Genomic DNA, 22617 nt, shown 5'->3' on the forward strand with positions numbered 1-22617 from the left:
AATAATTAACATTTTGCCATATCTGCTTTATCTTATGTATTTTCTTTTTGCTGACGATTTTCAAGTCAAACATTCCGACAGTTCATCCCTAAATACTTCCTCATTTTCTAAGAATAAAGACATTGGCACAATCACAACATACAGCGCACAAAATAATTCATAAAAGCATTGAATATCTCGTTCATATTTAAATCTCCCTAGTTGCCCCCAAAATGTTTTTATAGTGTTCTTTTACAAACCAGGATCTGTTTCAGTATAAACTATTCTGGGGCATTCCAAAAGGTGGTAAGTTTTGGAATTTTGTTCCACAAGTTTGACAAGGCACAAAACCACAAAACACGAAAATTAAAAACCAATCTAATAAATAAAAATGCAAAGATCAGAGTCTATAGGCCGGGCTCAGCGGCTCACGCCCATAATCCCAGAGGCTCACGCCTGTAAATCCCAGCACTTCGGGAGGCTAAGGCAGTAGGGTCTTGAGCTCAGGAGTTTGAGACCAGCCTGGGCAACAAAGCAAGACCCCATCACTATTAAAAGCAAAAAATTAAAAAAGAAAGAAAGAAAGAAAGAAAAGAAAGGAAAGAAAGAAAGAAAGAGAAAGAAAGAAAGAAAGAAAGAAAGAAAGAAAGAAAGAAAGAAAGAAAGAAAGAAAGAAAGAAAGAAAGAAAGAAAGAAAGAGAAATAGCCAGGCGCGGTGGCATGTGCCTGTAGTCCCAGCTACTTGGGAGGCTGAGGACGGAGGATCGCTTGAGCCCGGGAGGTCGAGGCTGCAATGAGCCGAGACTGCTGCACTGCACTCCTGACTGGGTGACAGAGCGAGACCCTGTCTAAAACAAACAAAACAAAAAAGAATATTAGCAAAGAGATGACAATATATTCGAGGAATGACTCGTTGAGGGCCTCGCGTTGAACCCTCAGCATCCTTCCCGTTGGTCTAGCAGCCTTGTAGTCAGATCCTACAGACGTCTCGCGTGCCTAAACCAACCAGGGTCATTCCATCCCCGTCACTGCGACTTGTTCAAATAGCTCAAGCCTATCAGCATACGATGTTACCCTGGCCACAGAGTTGATTCAACCAGCTAAAAGTCCTTTTGCGGAGAATCAGCAAACGCTACAAATCAGGGCTTTCGTCCCTGAAAAGTTCGGTTGTTAAACATTCACCAGCACACCACCTCGACTTAGGCTGTTCCCTTTTGCCCTTTGCCTTTCGAGGCATGCTTTTTCCGGACTGTGGTAATTAACCACTTCTCGTTGGTCCGTCCTGGTGTTCCAGGCGCACTGGAATGAACGCAGACCCCTCTACTCTGGGCCGGGCCCGGGAGGAGGGGTGGGGCGTGGCCTCTGACGCGGGCCCCGCCCACCGTAGCGTCGCCGAGGTCCGCCCGGACTGCAGCGCTCAGCACGCGCCGCAGGTGGTGCTTGTCGGGAGAGCCATGGCCAGTAAGTGGCGCGGCCGCGCGCTGCAGCTCGAGCTCGGGCCGGAGGGGAGGCTTTGGAGCAGCGCTGGCGGTGGCTTGGCCGGCTCAGTCCCCCGCCCCGCGTCCCCGCCGTGCGCGGCCTTCCCTGATGCGGGCGTTCGCGTGGGTCCGGGATCGCGCGGCGGGGCGGCCGGGCGCACTCCCGGGATTCCAGGCTTCCAGGGTGGCGGGCGAGGCCCAGAAAGCACCAGGCCGCCCGGGCCGCGCCGGCACCCGCCGCGTCCTGCTTGGGAGAGGCTGATGGACGTGTATTTCTCCACGGTGTGGGCCGCGGTGGTAGGATCCGACTCCCTTGGGTGTTTTCAAGTTGCGTGACCTCCTCCAGCTCCCCCTGCACAAAGGTGCCCAGGCGGTTCTTCCTTTCCCCCCTCACTTTCCAGCTCCAGATTTTGACTTGGTTTCTTGCTGTGTCACTTACTTTGTTCAGTGACTTTGTGCAGCTTTCTCCCTGCAAGCCCCGTTTCTTTATCTGTAAAATGATGTTAATGATACCTCACAGAAGTTTATGTGTGAAGGACCTGGCACATTGCTTTAAATTTTATTCCCTTGTTGGTTCCTTCGCTCACAGTGTTTTATTCTTTTTTTCCTCCCCTTCGTTGGGCCTTCGTTGTTAGATTATGATGAATATTAGGGCAGCCTTAAAAGTCACTGTGTCTCCACTTTACAGATGACATGGAGTGACTGGCGTCTCGTCCTTAGCATGAGGAACTGCCCGGTGGCGGGGTCTCCCTGCTGCAGCGCGTCTGTAGAGTGGGTCATTTGCAGAATGACAGGCAGTCCTAAGCTTGGTTGAGGACCCCGCCCTTGTGGGTGAGATGTGTGGGAGAGGAAGCCATCAGCCTAGCCATGGCGAGCTTTATCTTTCCCACCCTCAGAAGAAGAGACATGGCCGGGCACGTGGCTCACGCCTGTAATAGTAACACTTTGGGAGGCTGAGGCACGAGGATCGCTTGAGCTCAGGAGTCAGAGTTAGAGACCAGCCTGGGCAACACGGCGACACCTGTCTGTACTAAAAATAAATACAAAATTAGCCCGGCGTGGTGGCTCGCCCCTGTAGTCCCAGCTTCTTGGGAAGCTGAGGAGGGAGGATGGCTTAACCCCGGGAAATGGAGGAGAGACATTTAGTGGATTTGTCTGCTGTTCTGGTAACAGCTCAAAATATCTGTTTGCCCCAGAATAAGCCCAGCTGTTAGTTCCTGTTTTAGTTTCCTTTGTATCCCTTCAGATTCTGTAACTATGTAGCAGGCTGCCTTCAGGGTTAAATTTAGTGCTTCTCACTATAGTTAGGATAGATGGAGGAATGGGACATCTGAGTTTTCCTTTTAGTTAACCCTGAGCCAAACAGGCCTTCATCAGAGGCCAGGTTTATCATGGGTGCCTCTTCTGGAGACATTTGCATTGTTACAGGAAACACCCAAAGAGAGAGCTCTCTAATGGTAGGATTTTCAGACTGGAGCAGAGGTGGGATGGGGAGTTTGGGCAGGCCGTTACTAATAATTCCTGAAGTTTCGCAGAGCTTCAGAGGTTATGATGTGCTTTGGATCCTTTACTGCGGCGTCCCACCAGACCCTGAGTAGGAACTATGTATCCATCAGGGTCCAGGCAGAACGTGGAGACAACACTAATAACTCGAACAAGGAAATTTATGTATGTATGTATGTATGTATGTATTTATTTTAGACACTGAGTCTAACTGTCGTCCAGGCTGGAGTGCAGTGGCGCGATCTTGGCTCACCACAACCTCCACCTCCCAGGTTCAAGTGATTCTCCTGCCTCAGTCTCCTGAGTAGCTGGGATTACAGGTGCCTGCCACCACACCCAGCTAATTTTTGTACTTTTAATAGAGACAGGGTTTCACTGTGTTGGCCAGGCTGGTCTGAAACTCCTGACCTCAGGTGATCCACCTGCCTTGGCCTCCCAAAGTGCTGGGATTACAGGTGTGAGCCACCACACCCGGCAGAAATTTTATATTACAAATGATTATTTGGCCAGGCGTGGTGGCTCATGCTTGTAATCCCAGCAGTTTGAGAGGCTGAGGCAGGAGGATTGCTTGAGCCCAGGAGTTCGAGACTAGCCTGGACAACAAAGTGAGATCCTGTCTCTACAAAAAAATTTTAAAATTAGCCAGGCATGGTGGTGCATACCTGTGGTCCCAGCTACATAAGAGGCTGAGACAAGAGGATTGCCTGAACCCAGGAGGTGGAGGCTGCAGTGAACCATGTTTGTGCCACTGCACTCCAGCCTAGGCGACAGAACAAGACCCTGCCTCAAAGTTAAAAATATTAGCTCATGGAAAGTGATTTTCATAAAAGCTAAAAGGGAACTCTGAAAAACAGAAGAAAAGCAAATAGATGTCTAGCTACCACCTCCAGGAAGGAATAAGCTTGGAAGAGCCGCCAGCCTCCTTGCTCCAGGGCTGAGCACAGACCTTGTCAGGGCTGGCTACATCATTTGTGGGGCCCAATCCCCTTGTTCAGAGAGCAAGGAAAAGTGCTGTTAGCTTTTCCTCCTGCAGTATCTCTCTCAACCTCTCATGGTGTTATTTGCTGTTTAATGTCATGTTCTCTTGGACACAGGAATGTTTATGGGGTAAGTGCAGACTTTTACAGGTGCCTGGGACCCCTGTCCTGTGAGTAGGCATGTGTGCAGCTCACGGGCTGTCAGGATTTCCCTCTGCCGGCAGCGGGATCAATGTGCTGTGACCCAGCCAGTAGTGGGGAAACTGAGACAGACATCTTCCCTTCCCACGAGCTGGGCTGCCCATGGGAAGTACGTGAGCAACTTCCAAAGAATTGCAGTTTCTGTGCTGGGACGTGCTAAGTATATGGATTGGAGATAGGCGAGAGGTCCAAGAACAAATAGTAAGGGACAGGACCATATTCAAACCCAGTCTTTTTACTTGAAGCCATATTCTCATTTCATTCCCTACACTGCACAGTAAGAAACTGGTTCACTCTAGATTCTTGTGCTTGGCATGGGACTTTGCCCATGCATATTGCTGTATCTCCAGATAGACTTTAGCACTATTGACATTTTGGATAGAATAATTCTTTGTTCTGGAGGGGGTTGTCCTAGGCATTGTAGGAAGTTTGGCAGTATCCTTGGTCTCTATTCATTAGATGCCACTCATACCTCATCAGTTGTGGCATCAAAGGTATCTTCAGACTTTGTTGGATGTTCCCCAGGGGACATAATTGCCTTCCATTTGAGAACCATGGCTCTGTCTGAATCCAGTAGTTCAAGCTTCTGACAGCTGTTTTCTTTTGTTTTTGTCCTCAGCTTTCCGCCTGGCCCTCATCCAGCTTCAAATTTCTTCCGTCAAATCAGATAACGTCACTCGAGCTTGCAGCTTTATCCGGGAGGCAGCAACGCAAGGAGCCAAAATAGTTTCTCTGCCGGTCAGTATGGGAGCAGCCATCCTGTTCTGGGCCCTGTAGACCCAGCAGAACAGTGTTTGCTAGCTCTGGTGGTCCTCTTGTATCCTGGGGTCCAGCAGTGTCCCTTGGAGCCCATAGATTGTTTTGTGTTTGACTGGAGGATGACCTTAGCAAGGGTCTTTGCCCTAAGGTAGGATGTGCCAACACGGTCATAGGTCTTTAGCTTTTGGATCCTCCTCTTTGTTCAGATGAAGCAGCCAAAATCCTAGTATTTCGAGGGACATACGGAAAACTGAAATACTCAGTGCTTGGACACTTTGTTCCTTATATAATTAAGTCTTTATAGGACCAGAACGTGTTTGTTTTAGCACTGAGCCTCCAACATTTTTTTTTTTTAAATGAACTCTGGGAGAGCCCATGTGACTTGTCTCTTCTAACCCACTAGGCTAGCTTTGTAGCCTTGCCTGTGACTACAGGCTGTTTACCCTTGAGATGTCAGTGTTTTTCTTATTAGCTGTGTTTCAACCCTTCGACTGAAAGCAGAGCTAGAAGCAGCAGCTATGGCCTCTTACAGCAGAACTTTAAAATGGATGGGTGTTTTGATCTTTTTTTTTTTTTTCTCTGCCAATATTTTTCTAGGAATGCTTTAATTCTCCATATGGAACGAAATATTTTCCTGAATATGCCGAGAAAATTCCTGGTGAATCCACACAGAAGCTTTCTGAAGTAGCAAAGGAATGCAGCATATATCTCATTGGAGGTAACTTCATACCCACAAAGTATAATGGCCTAAACATCTGAATGAGCCAGGTGTGGTGGCGTGCACCTGGATTCCCTACTTGGGAAGCTTCAGCTTGGGAAGCTGAAGCAGAGAGTTTCTTCTTATTTATTTATTTATTTTTTTGAGGTGAGGTCCTGCTTTGTCACCAATGCTGGAGTGCAGTGGTGTGATCGTGGCTCACTGCAGCCTCACCCTACCAGGCTCCAGTGATTCTCCCACCTCTTAGCCTCCTGAGTAGCTGGGACTGCAGGTGTGTGCCACCATGCCTGGCTGATTTTTGTATTTTTTTGTAAAGACGGGGTTTCACCATGTTGCCCAGGCTGGTTTTGAACTCCCAGGCTCACACAGTCTGCCCACCTTGGCCTTCCAAAGTGCTAGGATTACAGGCGTGAGCCATCATGCCAGGCATGTTTTTTATTATACTAATAGAGGATTGAGAAAAAAATTTTTTCCATCGAGGTCACATACATAAAGGTAACTTTATTTTTGTGGTTTTGGAATAAATGTTTAAAGGTTTTATTTGCTTAAATAAAAAATAAGCATAGAAAAAGTTCTATAAATATAGCAAATAAAATGTTTTCTGTACGATGATATATTAAGAATGAGAAATGAAGGCAAAGCAAGATGCCTGGAGATGAAACTGCATTCAGTGATGGAGAGGCTTCTGCTTTAGATTCTCATCTTTTGGGATACAGTTTTGTTGCAGGACCTGGTGAATTCAAGTGAAGCAATGGGAAATTATTCATTTTGTCCTAATATTAGAGATTAAGTGTTGCTCAAGATCATGGCTGAATTTCAGGAACAGTCTGGTTATTTTTTAAGCCTGTCTTTGGCATCTAACCTAATCATATCCCATCTGCACTCTGCAGTTTATCTCTGAAAAATCATATTCAAGAAGGACCAAAAAAAAAAAAGCCATGATTAAATAACCCATAGAAGGGAATACTTATTCTGTATTATAGAATGAGGTGTTGCCTTATTCTAAAAACAAAATGAATAAATAAACCGTAAAAGATGGGTTCTTTATTTTTGGAACCAAGTTACCAGGCTTTTATCCCTTTCTCACAAAAGAATTGTTCTATTCTTTTTCTTATGGTATATTTCTTCTCTCAATGAAAGGCTCTATCCCTGAAGAGGATGCTGGGAAATTATATAACACCTGTGCTGTGTTCGGGCCTGATGGAACTTTACTAGCAAAGTACAGAAAGGTAAGTAGGAAGTGTGGCATAACAATTTGTTATCTTTAAGCCAGCAGCAATGTGTGGGGAAAAAAAAAGAATGTGCTATGAAGTCCCCTAGTTCCTCTCATTATATCATACATGTATTAGGGTTTTAACTGATTGGCATAGGTGGTTATTCTCGGCCATCTGCATTTTTATATAAATTTTAGACACAGCCTGTCAATTTCTGCAAAGGAACAACCTATAGTAATTTTTGTTGTTGTTTTTTTGGTTTTATTTTTAGACGGAGTCTGGCTTTGTGGCCCAGGCTGTAGTGCAGTGGCGCAATCTTGGCTCACTGCAAGCTCCGCCTCCTCAGTTCACATCATTCTCTTGCCTCAGCCTCCCAGTAGCTGGGACTACAGGCGTCTGCTACCACACCCAGCTAATTTTTTGTATTTTCAGTAGAGACGTGGTTTCACCATGTTAGCCAGAATGGTCTTGATCTCCTGCCTCGGCCTCCCAAAGTGATCTGCCTGCCTCGGCCTCCCAAAGTGCTGGGATTACAGGCATGAGCCACCGTGCCCGGCCAACCTATAGTAATTTTTATTAGTATTTCATTGAGTATATAGAGAACACTTTGGGAAGAGTTGCCATCTTTTTAGTATTAAATGCATATACATGGCCAGGTGCAGTGGCCCATGCCTGTAATCCCAGCACTTTGGGAGGTCGAAGTGGGTGGATCACCTGGGGTCAGGAGTTCAAGACCAGCCTGGCCAGCATGGTGAAACCCCGTCTCTGCTAAAAATAGAAAAAATTAGCTGGGTGTGGTAGCAGACGCCTGTAGTCCCAGCTACTCGGGAGGCTGAGGCAGGAGAATGGCGTAAACCCGGGAGGTGGAGCTTGCAGTGAGCTGAGATCCAGCCACTGCACTCCAGCCTGGGCGACAGAGCAAGACTCCGTCTCAAAAAAAAAAAAGATTAAAAAAAAAAATACAAAATTGGCTGGGTGTGGTGGCTCACAGCTATAGTCCCACCTACTTGGGAAGCTGAGATAGGAGACTCGCTTGAACCTGGGAGGTGGAGGCTGCAGTGAGCCAAGATTGTACCACTGTACTCCAGCCTGGGCAAGACAGAGTGAGACTCCATCTCAAAAAAAAAAAAAATGCATATACATTTAGTATCATTAAGTCTTCTTGATGAGTTGACCCTTTTATCATTATGAAATGTCTCTCTTTTTTTCTTGTAATACCTTTTGTCTTAAATTCTGCTTTATCTCTGCTATCACTGTAACCACTTCAGGCTTCTTATGCCTACTGTTTGCTAGTACATGGTTTTTCCAGTTCTTTGTTCTCAAGCTATATGTGTTTTCATATTTTAAGTGGCTCTCTTGTCAACAGCATATAATTGTATCTTAATTTTTTCTTTATTCTGACAATGTGTGTCTTTTAATTGAAGTGGTTAGTCCATTTATATTTAATGCACTTATTGATATGATTGAATTTAGGGAGACAGACATTTTACTTTTTTCCCTCTGTTCATCTTTTCTGTATTATTTTGGATTCATTCAATATTTTTTAGAGTTCTGTTTTAATTTATTTTTTTAGTTATTCCTCTTTGCTTTTTTTCTATTTTCTTCCAGTTGTTGCCCTGGGAATTATAATGTGCATCCTTAACTTTTCATACGCTACTTAAGAGTTCATATGATACCACTTTATGTGAAATTTAAGAACCTTATAATGGTATAAGTCCATTTTTCTACCCCACTGCCCCTGCCCTTATTCTTTATGCTATAGTTATCATTTATAGTCCATGTATATATGTTACAAATCCAACAAAACAGTAATACTTGATTTAAATAGTCATATGTATTTTAAAGAAATTAAGAAGAAAACAATCTTTATGCTTATCCAAATATTTATTGTTTCTGGTGTTTTTCTTTCCTTCCTGAAGATCCTTCTTCTATCTGGTATATCCTTCAGACCAAAGGCCCTCGTTTAGAATTTTTGTACTGAGGATCTGTTAGCTAGGAATTCTGTTCGTTTTTCTTTACGAATGTGTCTTTACATTGTTTTCATTCTTGAAAGATATTTTTGCTGGAATAGAATTTTGGATTGATAGTTTTCTTTTTTTTTTCCCACTAGTAGTTGTTATCTAGTCTTTTTTTTTTTTTTTTTTCCTTCCCTGATGAGAAGTGGGTAGTAATTTGTATTGTTTCCTGGGATATAATTTGTTGTTTTTCTCTTCCTCCTTTCAAGATGTTTTCATAATCTTTAGTTCTTAGTATTTTGACTTTGATATGCCTAGATGTGGTTTCCTTTGTCTTTGTCTTCCTTGGTACTTCTTGAAACTGTAAACTTAAATCTTTCACTGTGTTTGGGAAGTTTTTTTGACACTATTTTGTTAAATATTTTTCTGTTCCTTTTTCTTATGGAGCTCCAGTATATGTACATTATATTTTCAAATATTTTTTTAGGTCACCAGGCTCTGTTTTTCTGTTTTTGTTTTTCCAATACTTTTTCCTTCTCTTCTACAGATTAATTTCTGTTGATCTTTCAGACTTATTCACTATTTCTTCTGTCTTGTTCAATTTCCTGTAAGCCAACCCAGTGACATTTAAAAGAATTCAGATATTAAGATTTTCAGTTCTGAAATACCCTTTTGTTTCTTTTTTATAGTTTTTAGTACTCTATATTTTCTGTTGGTTCATTAAAAGCATATTTTTCTTTACACTCTTGAGCTTAGTCAGTTTCTATAGCTGCTTTAAAGTCTGATAATTATCACATCTGTGTGCCACAGAATGAGACTCTTATGCCTTTAAAAGGCCTTTGATGTAAATAAACTCATGTCTAAACAAACAACAACAACAAAATTGTAACATCTGGGTCATGGCAGGATCTGTGTTCATTTGATTGCCTTTTCTTTGCAGTTTGAGTATCTACTAATTTAAGATTGTATAGTGGATTATATGTTGTAGAGATTCAAGATTCTATTATAGTCTTCCAAAAAGTGTTGAATATTTTGTTTTCACTGATGGTTAACTTGGTCGCACTCAAACACCAAACTCGTATCTTCTTTGTAACGTGGGCAGCAACTTTAGCTGCTCTGTTCTATCTGGTTGTTCTGCCCCACTTCTGTTTAACTCGGTGATCAGCCAGAGATTTTAGAAAGATTTTATATGTAGAATTTAGGGCTCTCGATTCTTTGCTTTCTCCATTTCAGGATTTCCCCCCTTGGTTTCCAGCTCTGGTTCTTCAAGCCAGTGTGATTATGGGTAATTTTCACCACCACTTTTCACAGCAACTAAGACCTTGCTTCGGGGTAACAGCGGTAAATAGAACCGGGAAGTTCACCCAGGGCTGTTCCCTGCTTCTACATGTTTGTGTTCTTCTCTTCAGGTTTTGCCTGCTTTGTTTTGGTCATTCTTCAGTGCTTTAAGTAGTCGTGTCTTTATTTTGTCCAGAGTTCAGAGTTAACTACAAGAGAGCTGGTCTGATAGGAGCTACTGTGCACCTGCTGGAAGGACAGCCAGCACTGGGCTATTAACCCAACTCTTTGAAGTATATCTTTTTAGTATTAAGTTTTCCATCCCATGAATGTGGTATATATCCTGACATTTATTATGCTTTCTTTACTTTCTCTCCATTTTTATAGTGTTTTGGGTATAATTTTGTATAACATTTGTGAAATTTATTCCTCATTGGTGTTTTTAGATGCTTTTTCATTTTCTGTTTTTGTTGTTGTTGTTGTTGTTTTGTTTTTTTTGAGATGGAGTCTTGCTCTCTCCCTTAGGCTGGAGTACAGTGGTGTGATCTCGGCTCACTGCAACCTCCACCTCCCTGGTTCAAGCCGTTCTCTTCTTTCAGCTTCCCAAGTGGCTAGGATTATAGGCACACACCACCATGTCTGGAAAATTTCTGTACTTTTAGTAGAGACAGGGTTTCACCATGTTGTCCAGGCTGGTCTTGAACTCCTGACCTCAGGTGATCTGCCTGCCTTGGCCTCCCAAAGCACTGGGATTACAGGCATGAGCCACCACGCCCAGGCCATTTTCTGTTTCTTGCTAATATATACAAGTAGAGCAAGTTTTTAAAATATTGACTTTGTGGTGAGGCATGGTGGCTCCTGGCTGTAATCCCAGAACTTTGCGAGGTAGGGGCAAGCAGATAGCTTGAGTTCAGGAGTTGGAGACCAGCCTGGGTAACATGGCAAAACCCCTTCTCTACAAAAAATACAAAAGAAATTAGCTGGGGTGGGGGTGGTGTATGCCTGTAGTCCCAGCTACTCAGGAGGCTGAGGTGGGAGGATTGCTTGAGCCTGGGAGGACAAGCCTGCAGTGAGCCAACATCACACCACTGCACTCCAGCCTGGGTGCCAGAGCACGACTCTGTCTCAAAAAAAAAATTTTAATGAAAAAAACTTACAGCAACCTTGCTAAACTCACTCATTAATTCTAATAATTTGTCTGTAGATTTTTTTAAATTTCTAGGTACATAATTATATCATCTGAAAATAATGACAGATTTCATTTTTTATTTTCAGTTGTTACAGTTTTTACTTCTTTTCTTTTCTTTCTTGCTCTGTTTAGACTCTCTGGTACCTGTACCAAGCAGATGTCCTTGTCTTGTTCCCAATCTCAGTGGGAGAGTTTTCAGTATTTCATCATCAAGTATGATATTTGTTTAGGTGTTTTTGTAGATAGTCTTTATCAGATTAATAAAGTTCCCTTCCTAGAAGTTTTTCTTTCTTTCTTTCTTTTTTTTTTTTTGAGACGGAGTCTAGCTCTGTCGCCCAGACTGGAGTGCAGTGGCGCCATCTCGGCTCACTGCAAGCTCTGCCTCCCGGGTTCATGCCGTTCTCCTGCCTCAGCCTCTCAAGTAGCTGGGACTACAGGCGCCCGGCACCACGCCCGGCTAATTTTTGTATTTTTAGTAGAGACGGGGTTTCACCATGTTAGCCAGGATGGTCTCGATCTCCTGACCTCGTGATCCGCCTGTCTCGGCCTCCCAAAGTGCTGCGATTATAGGCATGAGCCACTGTGCCTGGCCTCTATTTTGTTTTTTAAATCGGGAATGGCTGTAGAAGTTTACCAAATGCTCATACATCTTTTGAGATGATCATGTGATTTTTTCTTCTTTATTTTGTTACTTTAGTAATATCGATTGATTTTCTAATCTTAAACAGCAGTTGTTTTCTTTGAATAAATCCAATTTGGAAGTGATGCATTATTCTTTTGCTGAATTTGGTTTGCAGAATTTTTACCTATTTTTAAATGCCCACCCACTTTCCACCTCTCCTGTCAATTTGTCAGTTTGATTCTGATAAGTCTTTTTTTTTGAGACAGAGTCTTGCTCTGCCACCCAGGCTGAAGTGCAATGGCGCGATCTCGGCTCACTGCAACCTCCACCTCCCAAGTTTGAGCAATTCTCCTGCCTCAGCCTCCTGAGTAGCTGGGACTATGGACATGCACCATCACCCCCGGCTAACTTTTCTTCTATTTTTAGTAGAGACAAGGTTTCATCACATTGGCCAGGCTGGTCTCAAACCCCTGACCTCAGGTGATCCACCCACCTTGGCCTCCCAAAGTGCTGGGATTACAGGCGTGAGCCACCATGTCCAGCCTGACTCTGTGAAGTCTTTATTTAGCATATATATATATATATATATATATTTTTTTTTTTTTTTTTTTTTTGAGACGGAGTCTTGCTGTGTCGCCCAGGCTGGAGTGTAGTGGCGCGATCTTGGCTCACTGCAAGCTCCGCCTCCTGGGTTCACGCCATTCTCCTGCCTCAGTCTCCCAAGTAGCTGGGACTAGAGGCACCCGCCACCGCGCCCAGCTAATTTTTTGTATTTTTAGTAGAGACGGGGGTTTCACCGTGTTAGCCAGGATGGTCTTGATCTGCTGACCTCGTGATCCGCCCGTCTCGGCCTCCCAAAGTGCTGGGATTACAGGCTTGAGCCACCGCGCCCGGCCTAGCATTTATATTTTCAAAAAGCAACACATTAGTTACCTGCCGTGAGAAACCTAGAGGTTGATTTGCATACCACATATAAAATAGGGGTTATAAAAGGTACAGCATCATTTTTCCAGTTCCCTGTGGTAGAATTCATTTTGATAAGGTGTCAGTCAGTTTGTGGGGTGGATTATGAGCAGTTTGGGGGTACTCTTCGCATAGTTGATCTTAGAGCACCTTCTATATCCGCCCAGGGAAAGATATTGTCGTTACTGCCATTCCATTGTACGTGCTGGAAAAGAGGTAATCAAATCCATTATTTGTGATGCAGATCCATCTGTTTGACATTGATGTTCCTGGAAAAATTACATTTCAAGAATCTGAAACGTTGAGTCCGGGTGATAGTTTCTCCACATTTGATACTCGTATGTACCAGATAAGTTTGCCTCTTTAGCAGTCTCAGTAGAAGACAATCAGGTATTTATTTCTTTTTTGTCTCTCTCCAGTTTCTTCACATAACCTAACTAAAAGACCGTAAGTGAGAAAGGCAGAGAATTATCACAGATCTAGAAAGTTCGGGCTTATTTGAGAACTAAGGATTTGACACGATTTTGCCCTTTGATCTGATTGTAGCCTCCTATTATGGCTTCCAGAGTATACCTATTAGGCCATGGTTGAGTACCTCCCATCTAGATAATAAGCCTTCAGTTAGAATGCATTTCTCATCTTTACTCTGCTGGTGTGAATGATGTCTTTATGAGATGAAGTCCAAGTAGGAATGAGCTCGTCCATGGTCTCTGCCCTCAGGTCCTGTGTTAATTTATCCCTGTCAGTGTTTTGTGATCATTAAGTCATGGAGGGGCTCCTCTGCCACACCACGCTGTAGGGAGTTAACTTTCCACGTGTGCGTTTTCTGTTTGGAAACAGCTTACTGCAGAGTGGGTCTGGGCATCTGCTACGACATGCGGTTTGCAGAGCTCGCACAAATCTACGCACAGAGAGGTGAGGCACTGCAGCCGCTGTGTTACGTGGGTGCTTGGAGGCTTGGTTCTAGGCTGGTCTATGTGGGATCCTTAGTCACTAAAAGCTGGGAGAGGGCTCTTTCATCTCTCCATCACCAGCCCTTTCACCCCCATGAGGCTTCCCAGACTTCTGCTGCATGTGGATAACAGGGTTTTTCAGGGATTGTAATTAAACACATCATGTAAGGTAGGAGCTATGCTCATAAAGGTCTGGTCTACCCTTGAGTCCTTCTTGTTACTGTGTTCAGAGAGTCACTTGAAGCCCAGTAGAAATGAAGTGGATTTCACCACTCAGTACCCCTAGACACTGGGTAGAGTGGAAATGTAGTCTGTGATATTTCGGTCCAGACGAGGAGAAATGTGCCAGTATCTGGGAAGAGGCAGTTCAAAAGATGTGGGTTCTAGTTCCAACTCTTCCCTTTAATTGGCACAGTGCTTTGCTGAAATGATTTAACCTCTAGAGCAGTGTGGTTCTCAGTTTAGTCACAGGAATGATATGAGGATTAAGAAGAGAGAACCCATAAAGCCCCTCGTGTGGTACTCAACAAATACCAGCGTCCTTACTAGACTGCTTAAGCTACTTCCAAATAGACTGTCACTTAACCAAGTGAAGCGGGTGGAAACGGTTTGACTGCCTGCTCAGAAGCGGGAGGTGCATGGGCTCTGGGGTCAGTAGTCTCTGTTGAGCCATATATCAATAAGCATTAGGGCAACTACTCTGCCCCTAATTTCAGTTGAAAAGAACTACAAAAAGTGGTCATCGGCCATGTGGAGCTGACATATGGAGCTGAGAGAAATTTGTTTTTTTGTTTCTGTTTTGTTTTTGTTTTTTTTTGGGAGACAGAGTTTAGCTCTTGTCACCCAGGCTGGAGTACAATGGTGTGATCTCGACTGACTGCAACCTCCGCCTCCCAGGTGATGCACGCGCCTGGCCATAATTTCGAGGCCAGACTGGTCTCGAACTCCTGACTTCAGGTGTATACCCGCCTCGGCCTCCCAGAGTGCTGGGATTACAGGCATGAGCCACTGCGCCCAGCCAGAGCTGAGAGAAATGTGAATGACAGTTCTCTACCTTATTTTTGTTTGTTTGTTTTGAAGCAGGGTCTCACTGTCACCCAGGCTAGAGTGCAGGCGTGATCCTGGCTCACTGAAGCCTTGGTCTCCTTGGCTGAAATGATCCTCCCACCTCAGCCTCCCAAGTAGCTGGGACTCCAGGCACATGCCACCACACCTGGCTAATTTTTAAATTTTTTGTAGAGATGGGGTCTCTCTATGTTGCCCAGGCTTTCTGTACTTTTTTAAAAGTGAAGTTGATACCAGTGGGCTAGGGGAGGCCCCCAAACACCAGTAGGACCTTGACCCCAGCCATGTCCATGCTGTTGACACTATTGCAAGAAGGAATTCAAGGATGAGTCAGAAAATAGTGAAAGTATGGAGATTTATTGCAAAGTGAAAAGTACACACTCAAGAAAGGGAGTGTGTATGTACTCAAGAGAGTCGTGCACAGGAGGTTTGGGCCATCTACCTTTATGGGTTCCCCCCCTTTTTTTTTTGAGACAGAGTCTCAATCTTTTGCCCAGACTGGAGTGCAGTGGTGCGATCTTGGCTCACTACTACTTCTGCTTCACAGATTCAAGCAATCTCCTGCCTCAGCCTCCCCAGTAGCTGGGATTACAGGTGCTCGCCACCACGCCGGGCTAATTTTTTGTATTTTTAGTATTATTTTTGTATTTTCATCATGTTGGCCAGGCTGGTCTTGAACTGCTGACCTCAGGTGATTTACCTGCCTCAGCGTCCCAAAGCACTGGGATTACAGGCGTGAGCCACTGCACCCACCACCTTTATGGGTTTCTTTACCAAGGGATGAAATATTCATGAAGCTTCCTAGAAAAAGGTGGAGATTTTTTGGAATTGTGGTGCCACTCATTTTTTCACCAAATACGGGTGTTCCAGAAACTATCATGGCACTGGTGGGTGTGTGGTTTAGTATGTTAATGAGCTTATAATGAGGATAGTGAGGTCCTAGGTGAAACCTAGGTCAAATCCAGCACCATATTGAGTCCACTGGGTCTTAGCCCTGGTTTCTCAGGGTCTTAGCCCCTAGCTTATACAGCTATTTCAACAGTTGCTTTTTGCTAGTCATATGAAACTGCTGCCTAGAATTTTCTGTTCTCTTGCAACCATCCTGTATTATTTCTGTCTCAAGGTCACATGTGATTTTGGTCATCAGTACCACTTTTCTTGTGTGTCCATATGTGTGTGACTTTTAAAGGAATTCAGAGCCATATCTTAATTGCTGCTGACACTGTCTGACTTGGCTGACATCTTCTTGTGTTTGGGAAAGTTTGAGTTCAGTCCCTGCTGGCTAAGGAACAGTGGGGAGGACTGGTGGTGCTGGGTGCTCACTGCATCCACTGTCCTTTGGCTTTTCTCTCCGCAAGGCTGCCAGCTGTTGGTATATCCAGGAGCTTTTAATCTGACCACTGGACCAGCCCACTGGGAGTTGCTTCAGCGAAGCCGGTAAGAAAGGAACCATATATTCAAGCCTCTCGGTACGTCCTCTTTGTAGAAAGATTTCCGGTTGGGTGGACGTACCAGCCTTCCTGATGTGGATTCTGTCCCTGACTCAGGATGCCCTTGTATCCAAATGCAGTTGGAAAGGATGAAGCTGTAGGGAGGACTTCTACTGCTGGGCACTTTCTCCTCAGAAGCCACAGTACCAACCTCATGGATTTTGGAAACTGTCCTTTTTTTTTTTAAGAGACGGGGTCTTACCGTTGCCCAGGCTGGAGTGCAGTGCTATAATATAATCATAGCTCATGACAGCCTTGAAATCCTGGGCTCAAGAGATCCTCCTGCCTCAGCCTCCTGAGTAGCTGGGACTACAAGCATGCGCCACCATGCCTCGCTAATTTTTTATTTTTTGTAGAGATAGAGCCTCACTCTGTTGACCAAGCTGGTCTCAGTCACCTGGCCTCAAGTGATCTTCCTGGCTCAGCCTCTCAAAGTGCTGGGATTACAGGCATGAATCCCAAGCCCTGCCGGAACTGTGGTTTTGGCATTTCAATATTCAGTGTGTTAGATGGGTAGTGATTTCATTTTTCTGTGATTAGATGTGGATTGTTCCCTCTTAAGTCAGTTCCAGCAACTTTTACAGAGAAATTGAAACACACGGAGCTTATGTCTTCAGAGCCCCAGCAGCCCATGAAAAGGCAGGGATTAGTTTAGCTTGACCTAGGGAGAGATCTGTGGTCTGTACCCAGCTGATTCTATGCCATTCAGATCAGGATGCTTATCCTACCCCCTCCTTCACACCATCCTACTAGTCCTGACAGTACTGTGCCAAGAAACTCACTAGAAGCTCTTGTTCTTCTAAGCTGTAACTCCAGGGCTTTGCACAAGCATCTTTGGCAGGTCACAGGTGCCTTTCCTTAGTCTTCTAAGGCTGAGAGGTGGTAAAGGGCACATAGCATAGGTGGACATAAGATGGAAGGGAAAATGAGTGTGACTGTGTGTGTGAGTGTGTCTGTCTGTAAAGTGCTCTAGAGCCCATGAAATGCTGCTCAGAGAGAATGGTTTTTAGAATTTTTAAAAGTTGAAGTAATACAAAAAAGTGTATTAATTTTAAGCATATAGGTTGGTAAAGTTTTGTGTGTTCACCTGCCACCAAGATGAACATACAGAACATTTCCAGCCCCCGAGGATGCTCCCTTTTCTGCCCCTTTCTAGTCAATACTCCTGCCTCTGCCTAGAGGCAGCCGCTATTCTCACTTCTAGAGATGGTGGTAATTTGTAATGGAAAGGAAAGAGGTTTTAGCTGGTTGCATGGTGGAAGATGGGGGTAGGGGTATAAGATGCCATGAGTATTAATGAAGGTACAGTTTTGTCAAAAGAAAGAAAAGTTTCTGGGATACTGACATGACCCAACATGGGTCCATGAAGTCTAGAGGTCTCCCAGGTGAGGTGGTTTGATGTACCTGGACTGTGAGCTGCCATTTTTGTTCTATTTGAGGTGGTGGGACTGCCACCATGGGCACGGAAGCACCATGCGGCCTGCAAGGTGTATTGGTCTCATGAGGCCACTCCCGTTCTCTCCAGCCACCTTGACTTGCTTTAACCAGAGCAGCTCTTCTCTTATGTTAGCTTACGGCAGGTATCTCAGCAGCGGCACTGTTGACATTTAGGTGTGTAATTCTTTGGGGGCTATCCTGCGCACGGTAGGATGTTTGCAGCATCCCTGGTCTCTACCTACTCGATGTCAGTAGCATCTCCTTAGTCATGACAGTCAGGAAGATCTCCAGACATTGTCAAATTTGGTGGACAACATTGCTCCTTATTGAGAACCACTGGCTTATGCAGTAAGGTAACTTTTTAAAGAGAAGGTTCCATGGCTCTGGTTTCCTTCTACATCTGAGTTAGCCTGAACTGTCCTATTTGTTAAAAGAAGGATCTATCTACTTGGGTTAGAAAAATGTCAGATTTATAATGTATGATTTACCTCTTCCCTGTCTGTTGACTACAGGGCTGTTGATAATCAGGTGTATGTGGCCACAGCCTCTCCTGCCCGGGATGACAAAGCCTCCTATGTTGCCTGGGGACACAGCACCGTGGTGAACCCTTGGTGAGTGAGGCTAAGTGAGAACAGGCTCAATCGGAGCTTCAGAGGTGGCTCGTTGGCAGATGGGTGTTCCGGTTCCTGAGCAGCCAGGCGCCCACCTCTCACTCCCATTTCCCCACATATCCTGCCAGCATTCTGTCTGTGAGGAGCTTCCACTTGAAAACCATGTGGAAGGGAATCACCCTGCTCTCACGATCAAGCACTTGGCCTCAGCCCTCTCCTGAGCTTCTGGTGACCTCCATTGTCGGTCATACTTGGATCCCATGGGGAAACGAGGCAGCAGTGACAGGCAGGTTGTAGGAGGAGACTGACATTTTTGGTTAAAATTTAAGTTGGCTGGCTAGTCCCAGGGTAGGAATGAGTTACAGGGGGAGGACTTTGCTCCCAGTATAATGGCCAGAGGAGCAGTAAGGATGGGTTCAGTAAGTGAAACTATGACCCTCTCCCCTACAAAAGGGTGAAGCATTTGATTCCACAGTGGAGCCAGCACGTAAGCCTGCCCAGACACGGGTACAGATATACGCTCATACGCGTTCCTTACGGTCTACGTTTGTACAGTTTACATCGTACCTTCACACACATGGTCTCAACTTGAACTCCCGGGAACTTGTTCTTATTAAGCCCAGTTTATAAATGGTAGAATTACAGAGATGAAGTGGCTAGAAATAATGTTTGAATCCAGGACATCTGCCTTCAGAACTTGGATGTGTTCCACACTAGTTCTCTGTTCGAAAGCACGCACACACACTGGTATGTCTGTCTGCATTTCAGGATGAGTATACTAGTAACAAGACTGAGAAGAGTTAAATATTGCTGTGGGGTTTCTGAGGGCTTCTCTCTTCTGCCTTTATAGGTAGGGCTCAGCTCAATGTGTGTGGTGGGGAGGCCTTGGAAGTATGACTTGTGTGAGATTCCAGTTGGCCTCCTGCATATTAGGCTTGAGGAGGGACACTGAAGGACTTAAGTTGCCTTGAAAATTTTCTTGAACTTGCATCAAGTTCCACTGTCCAGAGATCTTTGAAGGCCAGGGCAAATGGGGAAGAATCAGAAAATAATTCAGTTACATGTCATAAATGGTGGTGCTTGTAGCTCATTCGTGCCAAAAGTCTGTTTGTGGCTATCTGGTAAACAGAATCAGTTGTTATGTCAGATTATTTTGGAGAAGCTTCGTTTCTCTAGATAAGGGTTTGAACCCTTTCTCTGGGCCAAGAGACTAAGCACTGAAGCCAGTTTCTTTCTTTCTTTCTTTCTTTTGTTTTGAGATGGAGTTTCACTCTGTCGCCCAGGCTGGAGCGCAGTGGTGCAATCTCAGCTCACTGCTGCAACCTCTGCCTCCCGGGTTCGAGCCGTTCTTCTGCCTCAGCCTCCGAGTAGCTGGGATTACAGGTGCACACCACCATGCCCAGCTAATTTTTGTATTTTTAGTACTGATGGAGTCTTGCTTTGTTGGCCAGGCTGGTCTCGAACTCCTGACCTCAAGTGATCCACCCACCTTGGCTTCCCAAAGTGCTGGGGTTATAGGCATGAGCCACCGCACCCTTCCTGGAGATAGTTTTACAGGTCAGCCTTACCCTGGATTTATGAAGGAGGGTGGCTGTTCCCTAGTGCAGGGCTCCTGCTAGTGCGAGGTGATCCTCATCCCCCACACCACTTCTACCCAGTCTTCAGAGGTTGAACTCTTTTCCCTCAAATCTGAACTGAAGCCCATTAACACAGGGGTTCAGGCATCACAGCCACCAGGGCACAGACCCCAGCAGATCTGGGGCCCTGCCTAGGCCCAGCTTCATCACGCTCACGTAGGGTAGCAGCCCAGGCAGGTATGAAGACAGGTCTGGACTGCCCTTGTAGAGGGGTCCACTGAATTGCACTCATGAAGGCATGAGATGGAGCTTCCTGTTGGTTGTAGGTAGCTCTATTCCCAGATCTTTATAACCATCAGATAACCACCATCTCCTAGTGGTTTGCAATTTATGAAACATGATCCACAATTTTATCACTAAGCCCTCACAGAGCTTATTTCCACTTTATAGATTAGGAAATGGAGATTTAAAATACCTTGCCATAAAGTCACAGAGTTATCTAAATGATAGGACAGAAATCTGTACCACTACCTTCTTGTTTTCAATCTCATGCTTTTCCCTTTGGCCTGTGAGCTTGGGAGGATAAAACAGACCTTGAGTATCACCAGACATCAGTGAATCCACTCATTCTCTTCTGCATCTTTTTCAGGGGGGAGGTCCTAGCCAAAGCTGGCACAGAAGAAGCCATCGTGTATTCAGACATAGGTAAGATTTTCCCAGATATGGTTTAGGTCTCTGATGTCCCCGTTGTTCTGAGGCCAGACTCCATAGCTGGGAAGTCCCTGTCATTTGTAGGGGTTCCTTTATGCCCCTCCTCATTGATCTCTGAGAATATTCTAGGGTCTGGTTCTCTGGCCAAGCCCTGGGGAGTATATCAGCTTGAGTTTTCTTGGTTTGGTTTGAAAGGATGCCAGGCCATCTGTGCACCTAGATAAGACCTATGTTACTAAGTTACTTGCTAAGACTCTGGTGGTTTATACAGTGTGGGGAAGAAATTCCCTTGGTTAGTGAGGAGTTGCAAATTATTAATAGTGTACTTTCCTGTTTTTTGCAGACCTGAAGAAGCTGGCTGAAATACGCCAGCAAATGCCCGTTTTTAGACAGAAGCGATCAGACCTCTATGCTGTGGAGATGAAAAAGCCCTAAAGTTTATGTTTCTAATGTGTCACAGAACAGGAAGATATGATTCTACAGCATAATCAACTCCCTATTAAATTCTTTCATGAAGGTTTTTGTTTTTGTTTTTAAATTCAGCCTTGTCCTTCCTAGGTTCTCTATTGAGATGACAAAGCCTCATTATGCTGACATTTTCCACACCACATTAAATCGTTAAGAAGGATGTAGCCTGGAGCCCGAGAGCAGAAACCTGGGCTGGTTCTGAAGCTTCTTCCGTACTTAAGTTGCCTCCAAGCAGTTTGTGAAAGTATCAGATCTTGGTATCCTGGTGATTGAGTCACCTAATATAAATATATTTATGTCATGAACCTCTTATCCCATTGCTGGAGTTGGAATCTTCATCATCTAGCAAACGGGGTCTGGTGCTATTCTTTTCCAAGCAGTACCGTGAAGTTCCATTTTTGGTTCATGAGTAGCTATAGGACGCAAGGTGATACATCTTTGGTGTTTGCCAGAGAAGTTGGCAGCCCCACACCTCTTACCAGCCTTTGGGCTCTTCAAATTTAAAAAGGAGCTGCTCATCCAACCCCAGGCCCTCCGGGTCTTGGAGGAAGGACTGGGTCAACAAAGAGCCCCATGGGAGAATGGCAGTGGTGCCATTAGTGAAGGCAATTTAGTATGAATCTCTGCAAAAGATTTTTTTGATAGCGTTGAGTGTCTGAAAGTTCCATTATTTTTCTTTTTTCTTTTTCCCCAGTAACACTTTCTAGCTCCACAGATAATCACTGAACCTAGTAGTTCTTAGACAGTCTGGTTTGAGAATCCTTTTGTGGTCAAAAATTAGGGACTGAGCCAGGCGCAGTAGCATGTGCCTGTAGTCCTAGCTACATTGGAGGCTGAGGCAGGAGGATCCCTTGAGTCCACAAGTTTGAGGTCAGCCAGAGACTGACTCTCTCTCTGTCTCTCTCTGTCTCTCTCTCTATATATATATAAATATATGGAAATATATATATATACACACACACACACACTTCTGGAAAACAACACTGTGTACTGAGAACAAGAGAAAGACAAAAGACTTTTTTTTTTTTTTTTTTTGAGACGGAGTCTCGCTCTGTCGCCCAGGCTGGAGTGCAGTGGCCGGATCTCAGCTCACTGCAAGCTCCACCTCCCGGGTTCACGCCATTCTCTTGCCTCAGCCTCCCGAATAGCTGGGACTACAGGCGCCCGCCATCTCGCCTGGCTAGTTTTTTTGTATTTTTTTTAGTAGAGACGGGGTTTCACCGGGTTAGCCAGGATGGTCTCAATTTCCTGACCTCGTGATCCACCCATCTCGGCCTCCCAAAGTGCTGGGATTACAGGCTTGAGCCGCCGCGCCCAGCCGACAAATGACTTTTTAAAATTAAGTTTTAAATTTACAATTGATGCATAATTTTACTTTAAAAAAATAAGTGTGCAATTTGGTAAACTTTGACATATACAGCTGTAAACCACTCCAATCAAGATAACATATTTACCACACCCAAAAGTTT

The 22617-nt window shown here is 44.7% G+C and overlaps 1 protein-coding gene across 2 annotated transcripts; it reads left to right on the forward strand.

Annotated features, from left to right (window-relative positions):
• Positions 1–1268: 1268 nt before the first annotated feature.
• On the forward strand, positions 1269–21200 carry NIT2 (nitrilase family member 2). Of its 2 annotated transcripts, XM_007986057.3 has the most exons (10): positions 1269–1440; positions 4758–4876; positions 5495–5615; positions 6756–6844; positions 13081–13174; positions 13677–13751; positions 16213–16291; positions 18294–18392; positions 20619–20674; positions 21024–21200. In XM_007986057.3, the coding sequence occupies exons 1-10, from the start codon at positions 1284–1286 to the stop codon at positions 21113–21115; spliced, it is 981 nt and encodes a 326-aa protein (XP_007984248.1). In that variant the 5' UTR covers positions 1269–1283; the 3' UTR covers positions 21116–21200. The 2 variants fall into 2 exon arrangements, with proteins under 2 accessions (XP_007984248.1, XP_007984249.1); XM_007986058.2 differs by lacking the exon at positions 13677–13751.
• The last annotated feature ends 1417 nt before the right edge of the window (positions 21201–22617 follow it).

This window comes from Chlorocebus sabaeus, chromosome 22, assembly GCF_047675955.1.
Source record: "Chlorocebus sabaeus isolate Y175 chromosome 22, mChlSab1.0.hap1, whole genome shotgun sequence".
Taxonomy (NCBI): domain Eukaryota; kingdom Metazoa; phylum Chordata; class Mammalia; order Primates; family Cercopithecidae; genus Chlorocebus; species Chlorocebus sabaeus.